A 13,686-nucleotide genomic window follows, 5' to 3' on the forward strand; every position below is an offset into this window, starting at 1 on the left:
GGGAGTAGGGGGGATGGCGGATTAGATGGTGGACAGAAAATTGACTGGAGCACTTGGCTAAAGGGTGCAGGCATGAGGTCTTCTAGCAATCCGCCAAGAGGAACTAACAGAGTTTAGGTCTCTGAGTTGCAGTCATGATCTAGAAGAGCGACTACTATGCTGATCAGTGTACATCGATCATAAAGTTAAATACCCTGATTAGGGGCGCCTTATAGGAGAGCAAATGGGGCACTGAGTACAGGCTAGGAATGGTAAAATGTGCTGTACAGTGAAAGATCAATTTCTGGCAGCATTGGAAACCCAATGGTTCTGCATACTGAAACATATCTTTTTTCTGAGGCAGATAAAAAAGCGTCCTTGCTTGTTTGCTCTTTTATCCCACTCTGAAGCTTTATTGGGGATTTTCTTAGTCGGAACTGGTACTTTTCCTGGCATTGGAGGTGATGGTTAATGGTGTGTTCTTCTAAATAAGGTGCCGGATAGCACATCCTTCACTGCATTTATGTTAATGATTACACTGATTGTTGTGAAACGCTGCTAGGTTTTTTTTTTTGCAGCTAGTTATGTTTTTGCAGCTTTTGTGAGCACTTTAAAATATGCATTTTGTTTAGACTGTTCGGTAAAAGACTTGTGGCCGAGACCATATAAACACGAGGTACATTTTTAGGCAAGGTTTTAGTGGGAATATTTATTTACTTTCAATTGATTTAAGTATGTTTTTATCCTATTGCCCTCCCTAGGTGTACCATAAAAGATCAAGTGTACTGAGCCATTTGGTGAAAACGGAGTAGTCCAACTAGTAACTGATTCGGGGAACAACTAACAGCAGAGACTTAAAATCTATCTCAAACAGGTAAATGAGTAAAGCTGGACCGTGCTCTCCAAGTGGCTCTTTAGGCATTAATTCAGAAATGAGGCAGAGGACCTCCATGTTGGGAGAGAAACTAGAGCACTTGTTGATCAGAGATGAGTGACTCGGACTCTGGATTGTTGGGTGTGGACAGAATATGTGTGGGCAATTAAGCTATTGGACAGAGCCAAGGTGAATCATCCACGGAACCTGTGAGGTAGGATTGTTGCAGTTTACTGGTATCCCTGTATTAAAACCATCGAGGCATTGGTTTACCCATTAAAAACACTCTTATGCACTGCATTATTAATAGTTGTCTCTACTCCTATTAAATTGATTTCCCATAAGGGGGCGCAATCCTGTTCCAGAAGTGCCAATGGAATGCATCAAAGGGGAAAACGATGTTCTCTTGAAAGGTTTACCTTGCTGGGTTACCTTGGAGCAGTGCAACATATGGTCCCTGTATGTGACTGCTGGTAATTCCAGTTACAGGAGTGTGCACCCAACGTCAAAGTATATTTTGGATTTAAAAGGTTTGTCGAATTCCTCAGTGTAAATATATCAACGTCTGGAAGCCTCCGGGCATCTGAATTTAAGGTGTCTGTTTCAGTATGGCATTATCCCACTGCACAATGGGATGTATTTTGAATTGCTGTTATTTGGTGTTTGAGAGTTAACCATTTTATGTGTGATGGGGCACTACTTATTTAAGAAATAGTTTTCTGGCCCGTAAGATGTTGGTTTTCACCTAGGAAATCCCACCTACGTTCTGCTTGATCCACAGGTTCTGTTAAATGTACAGTGCCTCCACAGACCCCTTTTTAGGGGCAGTGGGTCTTATTGTCTATAACAATGCTGCACCACAAGTGGGCCGAATGTGGCCCGAAGGGCATTGTTTATGGCCCTTCAAGCCATGTGAGTTTAATTATGAAGTGGTTGCAGTTAGTCACGCATCGGTGCAGTTTTACTTCCATTTAAATTCATGATTTCAGTCCCATAATACAATTAAATCAAAGCGTTAATGCCATGAGCAGGCTATGTATCGCACGTTACAGTCGAAAATGAATGAATGAATAAATAAATAAGTACATCTTAAACCCATTTTCTTTTAACTCTAATTTGCACACTGATGCGCTTGCACACCCTCTCATTCCCATTTAGACTTCGACCCACTGTGTGGGACTTGCCAGTTACTTTCAGCCCCCCAGCAAAAGAAGTTGTGCACCCTGGATAAAGTAGTGCATTTAGCAATATGGGGTACGCAATATAATTAGTCGCAATGTAAGGGTTCTTCCTGGAAAATCATTTAAAGCACGGTAACCTTTTCATTTGCAAGCGACTAGCCAAACATAAGTCACGTTCGCACAGCACAGTTTCTTATTTGGACGGGGAATTATCAGTTTTACATTCATTAAATGCTTATTTTTTGTAGATGTTTATATAAGGTATGGTATGGCTGATGTTTAGTTCCTCTCTCCAGGAGTTTTCTTACACGATGTCTTCTGGAGCGTTGTTTCCTAGCCTGGTGCCAGGGTCTCGTGGATCTTCCAGCAAGTACCTCGTGGAGTTCAGGGCTGGCAAGATGACTATGAAAGGTGCCACGGTTACCCCAGACAAACGGAAAGGAATGGTCTACATTCAGCAGACAGACGATTCCCTCATTCACTTTTGCTGGAAGGACCGAACTTCGGGTAATGTGGAGGATGTAAGTATTTAGTTGCTTGTGATTTCCATAAGATTCCCCATTTCTACTCTAATAAAATACGATCTTTTAATCCTAAGAGTTAGTTTGAATGTTTTCCTTTTTGCTCGTTTCTGGGACCTGAGACGCTGCCGGAAATATACCAAAGCATGTGTATCTCAAAATGTATTTTCCTTTTTCTAAATGAGCACACCCATCTGGTTTCTGCATCCATGTCTTGCTAGAATATAATGTTTAAGTTAAAGTTTGGTGGGCCCAGAAATCATGCATAAACCAGACATTTTGGTGTTTAGGTTTGATGCTCACACAGAAATATAGGCTGTACTTTTTTAGTAAAGATCAAGATTGAGCTATTGTTCACCTTACACTGCAAAATGACTGCATCAATCAGTCCTAAATGTGTTGGTTATTTAGCACAAAAGCTTTGGAATGGGCACACCAAGAATCATCTGCTGTAAAGGGGTGGTTGGGTAGGCATAGACATGCATCTGTAGATTGGTCACTCATGTTGTTAAGGGTCTTTGGAGGAGCACAACTATTGTCAAATATTATGGATGCGTTATTCCCTCAAGTAGCACTACCTAATATTTCTATTTTGGAAAGGATTAATAAAATAGGTATACCCATTTAATCTGGATCCTTGGTGTGGGCGTACTCCTTGACTGTGGGCATTTCTATGGTTTTAACGAGGGGATGATCAGTAAGTAAGCATACTTTTATGGGTTAGACCTACATAGCAATACAGGGACCTTAGGATAGCTGTTCCTTTTGTCCTGTGTTGCGAAGTGTTGATCTGCAGAGTAGAGGAACATTAAAGGGGCAGTCAATCAATCAACACTTATGTAATCCCACGATGTAGATGGGGAAGGTCCACAGAACAGACTGACCTATACACTTTTTCAGACTAGCGCATGAATGCAGATGTACCTATAGTTGCTAATTTTGGAGAGGGTAGGAAGTAGGTTTTTGGGTGGCCACCTCTAGTTCCTGGAAGGGAACATCTGTAGAAAGAGTAGACTTATTGTTGTGGGATTAAGTGAACCCATTTGTTGCGCGCCTATGCAGTAGTCCTACTCTCATCATGGGATGCCCCCTGGTTTGTCTTGTAACGCAGGGCATTAAACAAAACAACTAAGTAAAGCCATGTGTCCTCGTGGCAATTGATTAACATTAAGAGGGGGTATTAAAAAACTGCAGAGGGATAAAAAGATGGAGTATGTTACCAAACTGATTTATTGAAGAAGATTGGACTCGGCAAAGGCTGTAGCCCTTTCTGGGTGCTAGTGGCTAAGGGCTTTGAAGCCCCAAGGGAGACTTCTGATGGTACCTTCACACGAGCTAAGTGGATAAACCATTACTATGAACTCTTTAACTCATTTCAGGTGTAATGATGAGGTTTTCTCTGAGGAGGAAATCCTGCTAAGTATTCAAACCTATGCCCTGGGGGGAGGGGAAAGTTGGGGGGGGGGGGTAGGTGGGAAAGGGGAGGGATTGGGGGGGAAAGGGAGGGATTGGGGGGGAAGAGGGGAAGGGGATAGGGGGGGCAGCAAGGCCGGATTGTTGGGATAGTTTTTCTAAAGTCCTATCAAGACATCACAAAAACGTACATCTGAGCCAGTACATAAGCTACACTCTTCCCACCTGAGAATGAGGTAGCATGGATGGAGCAGCCAGGCTTATCTTAGGAGGGAGAGAGGGTTGTAGCTTGGTACAAATTGTAACATACATCTGGTCCAAAGAAACACTGAAATATTATGTACTGTAAAAATAAATGGTTTATTTAAATACAAATAGGCCAAGATAAATCTTGGGTAAATAAGTACTATCTCATTATATTAAAACACAATTATAAAAAAACTCATTACTTAAGGGATACAACCCAAAGTATTACCTTATTAAGAATAGCAGTGAGCAGCTCAAGGTTGGGTAAACTTATAACACATTCAGAATGCTATCCGCTATTGGGGAGTAAAACCAGGTTACATATTTTTTTTTTATCAATAGTTTATAATTCAAGGGTAGTAGACCCTGCGAGTCATGCAGTGACACTCTGTGAAGAAATCACATAGTAAACCATACCTGTTACCAGGCTACTTTTCTGAATAGTGGAACACAAATTCATGGAACAATATAAACGTATAACTGCATTTATGATGACCTTCAGTTATACCAGGCGAGTAAGACCTAATTTCTGAAACTATTAGAGTTGCTTTTCAGATCAGTGGAACACAGATTGAGATAAGCAATAACTCTATTTTAGGATGGCACAAGGCAGACCAAGATTAGTAAAACCCTAACTTAATTCAAGATAACATTCAGTTAAACTAGGTGAGTAAGACTATTAGTTACTTTTCAGATCAGTGGAAGACCGACTAAGGTAAGCAAGAACTCTAAACTATTACCAGGCAGACCAAGGTCGGCTAAACCACTGTATACTTATTCAGAATGACAGTTATTCAAGTGGAGTAAGACCTATATACTTTTATTTTTAAAGAAGCTACCATCATGTATAAACATAAGGCTGTTTTAGAATCTGTATGAAGCAGACCAGGGAAAGCAAAACCCAATGTTACACTCTGAGAATGACCCAATGTTATTCACGGTAAGTAAAACCCAATGTAGACTTATTTTAGACAGGCTATTCAGCAGGTCGGGGGAAGCAACGCCCAGTTGGTAAACTTATACACTTAAAGTGAAGCCAACGGTATTACTTTTGGAAAGTGGGGGAACCAATTCACAGGTGAGTAAAATAATCTTATGCATACTTTTTAAGAAGGGCAAAACGCATTCAAAGTGAGAGCTTTTGTAACTGCTCATGTTTCAGAGGGACAGTTACCAAACTAACTCTGGTACAAGTAAGTAACATACATGTATTTTTCAAGGCAGAAAGCTTTTCTTATCCAGTCCTACCCTAGTCCATTGCATGAGTACTCTCAGAAGCAGAATAGGGACCCTAGTGGTCTAGGTGCCAGCTGTAGGCATGGTGAGATAGGGTTCAGCTGCAGAAAGTCAGAGTTCCTGTGGTGGAAGTCTCTTCAAAGCAAGTAAGTAGTTCACTACAGTTAGGTGGGGTCCAGGGACTTCAAAGAAGACTCCCTACAAGGATTCCAGCAGTGGGCCTGGGTGAACTGGATGAGAGTACACCCAATCAAATGAAACACCCCAAAGCTACACAGGAATCGCGAAAGGTGAGTAATACCCCAGCCAACACAGTACTTCAGCACGGAAGAAGAGTTTGCAGCAGGATTTCTTCAGGATCTGCAGCCAAAAACTTTGTGGTTGAATACTAAAGACAGGATACTGGAAAGGAGTTTGCAGGAGGGATCAATGGGGAAGACTCCAGGCAAGGGTTTCTTCGTGGTTTTGGTGCCCTTTACAGCAGCCAGATGAAGAAAGAATATTGCGGTTTGATTCTCGTCACTCTCTTGGTCCTGCATTCTGGAATTCAAATCCTGTCTCTGGAGAGCCAGAAGGAGGCCACCAGTTTCGGATGGATTTGAACTTTAGGGGACTATGCACCACACAATGGGTTGAGGTCCAAGGGTATTGTGGTATTGCAGCCCAACAAGGTTTCAGCATGTCGTGGGATGGCTCAAAAGTCAGGTCTTCTTGAGACTAGTGGATCTCACCATCCTCTGGGTAGGAGTTGTCGCATATGGGACCCCCAGGGCGATTGGTAGGAAGGGTTACAGTAGGCTCCGGTTACATAGAATGCTCTCCGGTCGCTGGAAATCGATACGGCCGTTGTTTCTTCATCTTCCTCTTCTGTTTAAGCTCCAGTGGTCAACTTCGGCAGCTTCCAGGTTTGTAGTATTTGACAGGAACTACTGCACAACATCTGCATTTTACAGCAAGGGCTGGTCAACCAGGACAGCCAGCCCCCCCCCCCCCCCCCCCCCGCTACGAGTTGGTTCCTTTCAGCCAAGGTGAAAGACCGGGGGCGGCAGAGTTTTGGACTCCTCCCTCACTTCCTGCCTTCTCAGACACTCTGGAGCCTAAGCAGGGAATCCAAAGGATTCCCGCCGAAGACAAAGGTTCCAGTGAGGTTATTCCCGCCTAGAATGGCAGGGGAAGACTTCACAAACAGCAAGCACATAAGAAATGGCGAAAAAAGGAACCCATCATTTTAGAAAAATTGTGTCCCTTCTTTTCATTACCAAGGGTGAATTAACCACTTGCAAGTAATTAAGCCTAAACGTCATAAAGGTAAAACCACTGCCACCAGCCATTCATGTAAAACTCAGAATTGTAACAATATGTTACCAGGTTATGTAAGAAATGGGCTAGGCTGGCAATCGCACAGCAGGGTTGACTGCTTGCAGTCAGGCATTCCTAGAGACAAAGGACAGGGGAGTTTCGCAACCCTCCCTCACACCCTCTCCTTCCAGACACACTGGAGCCAGGTGCGGGCTTCAGAGCTGATGTCTGCTAAATGCAAGACAAACAAAGGACTCGGATCTGTTTCGACTACCGAGTAAAACCCAAGAAAGATCTCAAAAACAGAAAATGGTGAAACTTTGACAAAATGGTCACCCATGGGTGCTGTACTCCAGCTGAGGGTTCAGCCTGCTGTAGAAAAGCACAATGGTAGGAAATATTAAACCACTGCCACCAGCCAATTAAAGTAGGGAGGGTAACATAGAAATGTAACATGAGAATGTAGGATAAGGGGCTACTAGGTAACCTCCCAGCACTCCACATAAGATGGGCTGTGCTCGACTACAAAGGGAAAAGGTAAGTAAAGTCAATTTCACTTTACTGTTCTTGGAAACTGTAGTTCACACAAGAAAAGGTATTTAAACCTTATGAGAAATCTAAAAGGATTTCTCTGTGACACCGCACTGAAGGTGCTGTGTGACCATACAAAAAGTAGATGCCTATGGAGTTTGACACGCTCCAAAAACAGTGGAAGCACATAATCCAAATCAGGTAAACGCATGAGAGAGTGAGAAAAAGGTCTCACTTACTTCAGGGTTAAAATTAAAAAGCCCCAAGTCCAGCAAAAGAGCCGGGGGTCTCTAAGGTTGAAGGGAATTAGCACAGAATTGAGAATTCTCCCTAACGCGGACCCAGGGCAAGATGTTGCCCACAAACCATAAACAACCCATTATCTCCCCGAGCGCGTCCCACTATAGTCGAACGCCTTTTCAAAGTCTATTGCTAAGGGAGCCAGGGATCTGGTATCTCGGCAGCCAAGCCGGTTGGCTATGGCGAGTTGCACCCTGCGCAGGTTCATCCGTGTAGATCTGGAAGGCATATACCCGCACTGGTCTGGATGTAGCAGAGAGCCTATTACCCCCATTAAGCCATTAGCCAGAACCCAGGCGAGGATCTTGGCCTCTCTGTTTATCAAAGATATTGGCCTATAGGAGGCGCACTGCTCCAGGGGTTTACCAGGCTTCGGGAGAACCACTATGCTACCATTCTAAGATCTGGAGGAAGACACTCGTCCTGCCTGCCTGCACTATGTAAAGAGGTGATAGAGTGGACTGACCACCCGCTGCTCCTGTCGCTTCAACACCTCCACTGTGAAACCATTGGGTCCTGCCACTTTACCCAAGTATAGCTGTGCAATTGCAACTGTGCTCTCTTCCTCTTATGTCTGCTTCCATTCCCAGAGCCTGGTGAGCACTGGAAGAGGCACCCAATCTAGAGCGTCAGGCGCTCCTGCACCAGACACCTTGTTTGGGGACTAAAGAGTGCCTCCTAATATTGGGCAAAGGGCCCCTCTATGTCTTGTGTCGTTGGTAAATTTGCTCCCTTGTGTATCTTGTATGACCCGAAGTGTCCACTCCCTCTATCGCTTCTCTCCAGCCAGGCCAACATTTTACCGGCCTTGTCCCTGGCTTCATGTATCTGGCTTTGCCTTGGCGTTGTCTAGTGCCACGTTCCGCAGTGATTCCTGTGCCAAGGTCAACCTGGCCTCTGGCGACCCCCAAGGAGAGTAACTCCTCCTCTGCTTGTCCTACCGCCCTCTCCGCCACCTCCACCGCATTCACATGATTCTTGCGCCTAGCTACCACCATTTAGAGCGCCTCCCCTGAACCCCCCCACCCCATCCCCCGCAGCGTTGCCTTTATAGCCCTCCCAGAGGATAACAGGGCTGTCAACGGTCCCTGTATTTATATTGAAATATTCCTCGTTTTTTTGTTGATTGGTCTTCCACAAATTTCAGGGTCCCCAGCCGTGTTTAGTCGCCATTGCCCAGTGGGCTTACTCTACCCATTTTGTAGCTCAATAACTAATGGGGAGTGGTCTGGTGGCAGACTCTTAAGGGCGAAAGAAGTCTGTGAAATAAACTCCAGTGAATGCAGGAGACTAATTCTGATAAATAGACTCAACATGCTCCCTCTAATGTACGCCGAAAATGGGCACGGGAGCTATGTTTTTGAGGTGCTATTGCCAAATGGGGGTGCATGAAGATTTGGGTCACTTCCTTCTTAAATCAACCTATCTTTTTACAAATTAATAGGAAGTGGTTAAAGCCCTGTTTTACAAAATGTAATATTGCACCTTTTTTTAATCATGAACTGTAACAATACAAATGTTATCTTTAGTTTGTTGCAGTATGTAAGAGAAGCCCTGTTTCGTCAGTCTAAGTTAATTTGAATTCAGTCCTTTTTAGGGTAATTTGAATGGTGAACACGTGTGAATTCTAAATGTAATTTATGATGATTTAATGATTATTTGTTGGTGTCATTGCTTTAGTAGGTTTTTTATTGGTTTGTCTGTTTATTAATATATATGTTTTGGTGTTAATGGAGAAATCCAATTTTAATAAAGATTACCATTACTATGCCATTATTGCCTAGTTTCTGTACAGTAGGTAGATCTGTTGTCCCACATTGTGGTGAGAGAATGGTGTAACAGTTTGATTTGTATTTTGAAATTGTAGTAAATGCTTGACCTTCATAGTTTCCTTCTCGCTTGCTAGGACCTAATTATTTTCCCAGATGATTGCGAGTTCAAGAAGGTGTCGCAGTGTACATCAGGGCGAGTGTTCGTGTTGAAGTTTAAAGCTGGATCCAAACGTCTTTTCTTTTGGATGCAGGTAAGTGCTTGAAAACTATGTGCAAACACCCTTCTCAGTCTTTTTTTTTTTTTTTTTTTTTTTAAACCATCCTCACCTGCTAAGGACTTAGATACTAAATCACATTCTATTTTGAAAGTCTTCAAGCTTGGTCATTTAAAGTAACGATGCCTGACCTGTTGTTCCCACAATTCCTACAGCTCGCACACTCGGCTGCATCCCTCCCATTTTCCAAGAAGTTAATTACAGCATAATAATTGCATTGGCTACATGAACAAAAAAATCGGACTACACTGCGAGGATTTATTTTCTTTATCAATTTCAGTTACTTTAACCATTTCTTTAAAAAAAGAAGTAAAGCAATGTTAAGGTGGTTTAATCTACAGGAGCTCTAGCACCTTTGTGATGCAGAGGTACTGATTGGAAGTATACCTGAAGCCAGGTTTGAAGGTTAATGGCTACTGGTAATATGGTCTCCCTCTGCCTCATTCATCTAGGAGCAGAGAATGACTGATTTGGGGAGGAGGCCACCCAAGGGCTTCACTTATTTAACTGCTCTGGTTTCTGGGTCATGCACGTTTTAGTTCTGCGAAAGAGCTGCCCATCTTTAACCTTTCTTAGAATGTTGGTTGGCGAACTCCGAGCCGTCTGGAACTCATTTGCTCATGTGCTGTGCTCATTGTGGTATTCTAGGACTTTTGCCCATCAGGACAATGCTTGTTGGGGGAATCATGACATATAGTGCTGGGGACAGAATCACTGACCCTCTGGTCCCAGAAATCTGACCCTGAAGACTGAAAAGTGGTGAGCATAAATGAGGAAGCAAACATTTTTCATCAAGACAGAGTTGCAGAACTTACACAGGGTTGTTGCTGCAAGAAAGATAAATGTATGCCTCTGCAGTGCTCTCTGCCTGCTTCTGCCCCGCTCTCTGCCTGCCTCTTCCTCCACTCACTGCCTACCTCAGCCGCGTCTCTGCCTGACACAGCAACTTTACGACAACCAGCTCTGTTAAAAATAACAAGCAAGACTTTAGCAACTGACTTGGCAGTTACTGTGCTTAGTGGGATGCTTCAGGATATGTTGTAGCATAATAGAATACTACCAAAAATAAACCTGCTGCCTGAGGATGTACTACGGGCTAATGGACCAACATTGTCTATACCAACCCTCTCAAATGGTACACCCATCACAGGTAGTGGTACCAATGGAGCCTGGATGTTTGCTTTTTTTGTGAGACAACTGGTGAAACTTTTGCAGTGGTTTTGTAGATGGACCACCATCTTGGGAGTACATGCTTACCCTCTGCGTGGCCCTCCTTGCTCCAAAATGACATGCAAAGGGGACTTCAAGTGCCAATTACAAGAGGAAGTGTCTCACAGATTGGGGGAGCACCAATCCCATGTGATCACCAACTGTAGACTCTACTCTATGGGCTCGCTGTAGGTGAGCCAATCCTCACAAACCCAGGGAGCTCACCAACTGGGAATAGGCCCGTCTCCTTGGGCCTTCCAAAGATGGACACTCCTTCTGGCCTTTACTGAGCTCTTGCCTTTGTAAGGAGAATTGCAACCCAAAAACCGTGTGATAAAAATAATCCAAAAGGTCAAATAATCACTGCACCTTTTCACAAGGGAAAATAAGATTTATTACATGCAAAAGGGCTCAGACGGTCCCATAGAACCGAACGGACACGGAACTGGTCACATCACATAAGGTTACATCTTTTATAGTGGGAAATCACAACATTTGGTTGCATAGGTTACAACGTTATCCCACCACTAATGCCCCCCCACTATAGTTTGTGGAGTAATTGGCCACACACACACTATCTAAACCCCTTCTCCTAACACATCATCCCCTGCATTGTCACTGGTAAAGGCAGGTACGGGATTGGTGTTCAATCGTATTGACACATTAATAAATCAAGCGTGTCATGTGATGTGCACCCCTCTGTTCCAGGCACGACCGAAGTGAACTGTCAAGGCTAACTCGGCATTGATAAGACAATGAGCCTTTTCATTATACCAGACGCTGTGGCGCATACAAGCTGCCTCCTCGGCCTTGTACTTAATTTACTGGCATCAACTCTGCTCCTCCTATCACAAATCACACTAAGTTCCAGACACAGCTCCCCCTTATCTCCTGCACAGCTCCCCCTTATCTCCTGCACACCCCAGGGGCCCAGTAATGACATAACTGGGGCACTGCTCTTGAGTTTGTTCTAGTTGAATGCCTACTTGTAATTCCTATGGGGTGACAGCTCATTGGGGAGATGTGAGAAACCTGAAGGTGCCACACCCGCCAGTCACCGGGAATCTGTCATACAGGTCGCCAGGACGCGGCCATCACTTTTGGATCCAGTTCCTGGGGGTGGACCAGTGCGGGAGGATCACCTGGATGGGGGAGATCTGGAGGGGCCTCAGGGATTGGAAGTGGGGACACCGCAAGGTGAGATGTGGTATCCCCTTCCTTGTAACACCTTTTCCCCAAGAACTCAACCCCTCCCCCTTTCGGATACACACACATTCTCTCGAATAGTTCATCGTGAGCAGCAACGGACTGACACCAGAGCCTGACATGTCCCAACACAAGGGTCTGGCAGAGTTAGGCAATCACTGATAATTACACACACCTGACTTCCATCACACTTCCTACACGGATAAAAGGCGGAGCACGAAAGCACACTCTGAGCGAAGCAGCAGCTCCAAGGTGGCAGTTGAATACGAGGAGAAAGACAGCAAGACTAGAAAGGGTTGCAAGGAGGGAATTGCCCTTGGCCTTTTCAGAGGAAGAAAAATGTTACTTTCTTACTTTCATGAGCCCTCGAGGATAAGAAACATAAGACCGGGAATTGAAGCTGAAGAAAGGTGCATTGAGTGTCTGGCTTTCCTGCATCGACGGCCGAGGTGGGGAGGAGCGATTGCTGCTGTGGTACTGTCTTTGGCTCTGACAACAAAGCCACTCCAGTAAAGTCAGCCCAGCTGGTGAGTAGGGGAGATTGATAGCAGACCGGTCTGCGCTAGAACCAAGGTTGCAAGCGGCAACATCGTATGAAGAAATCTGCAAAGAACAGAGTTTAAGGCGTATGTGATGAGCGACGTGAATATAATTGAATATCCAAGGAGTGAGTGAACTTTCGAAACCAGAATAGATGCCACATACAGAGGGGTCTGGCGCCATGTGGGTGCTCATTCGAAGGTCTCTGTAAGGTGTCCAACTGAGAGTGTTAAATTGTAAATGGCTTACATTGATACATGCCTTCCTTACCTCTGTAAGGTAAGTAGTGCTCTAAATCTTTGCTTTGCCTCTGCATCACAAAACCTTGTGTCCTGTTCTCATGAATTTGTCTTCAAAGGACTCATCCCTAGCAGCTCACATTCTGTTCAGGCCCTGCAGCTGTATGCAATTGGTGCTTATCTGTACTCCTCGTGTGCCTCTGACCTTGGCTTCTCTCCTGGGCAACGGGAAAGGGGATTTGTTTTTCAGAGCTGAGCTACACAGAGCCGCGGCTCCACATCAGGCCCTGCATTCTGTTATGTTCATAATCTGCTAGGCCCCAACTTGCAATATGATGACATTCTGCCATGTTAACACACTGACCTCGCTTCTACCACTGAATCTTTCTGACGCCATCTTCCACTGGTCTTGGCTCGTCCCACACACCTTACTTCGGCCCATACCTTTCGGATACTATAATACTGCCCTATGTATAACCTCTGCAACAGTAATACATGTGTTCCTCTTTCTGTGTTGCTATGTGAGTATTTAATGTGTCAAACCTAACTAAAAACAATACATGCTCCTCCTACTGTGCAAACCTCAGTCTGCTTCCGCAATGTGCTATTAGGTTTTTCGCAACCTGTATCTTTTTGCCCAGCTGGGATGCTTGTCTCGGGAGGATAGCTCAGGGGCAACGCGCTTGTCTTGGAAGCAAGACGAGGTGGAGCAACGCGGTTTCGATCCCTGGTTCCACGCTTGGAAATCTCTGGGTATTAAGCACGTTATAAATAACCCATTACTATTACATGCATCCCAACACCTTGAGGGACTCCCTTCTGCAAGGAAACTTTGCAGTTCAAGGTGCCCATTGGATTTACATTC

General features: G+C 44.4%; 1 protein-coding gene across 2 annotated transcripts in view; it reads left to right on the top strand.

Annotated features, from left to right (window-relative positions):
- The window catches only part of ADRM1 (ADRM1 26S proteasome ubiquitin receptor), a 337,972-nt gene that overhangs the window by 72,455 nt on the left and 251,831 nt on the right, over window positions 1-13,686 (top strand). The window contains exons 2-4 of one of the 2 annotated variants that reach the window (XM_069650735.1): window positions 741-853; window positions 2,331-2,555; window positions 9,487-9,603. In XM_069650735.1, coding sequence (XP_069506836.1) covers window positions 2,346-2,555; window positions 9,487-9,603 — 327 coding nt within the window. In that variant the 5' untranslated portion in view covers window positions 741-853; window positions 2,331-2,345. The remainder of the gene's footprint in view (window positions 1-740; window positions 854-2,330; window positions 2,556-9,486; window positions 9,604-13,686) is intronic. The other variant, XM_069650736.1, reaches the window with a different exon arrangement.

This window comes from Ambystoma mexicanum, chromosome 3p (assembly GCF_040938575.1).
Source record: "Ambystoma mexicanum isolate Mex_15411 chromosome 3p, UKY_AmexF1_1, whole genome shotgun sequence".
Taxonomy (NCBI): Eukaryota; Metazoa; Chordata; class Amphibia; order Caudata; family Ambystomatidae; genus Ambystoma; species Ambystoma mexicanum.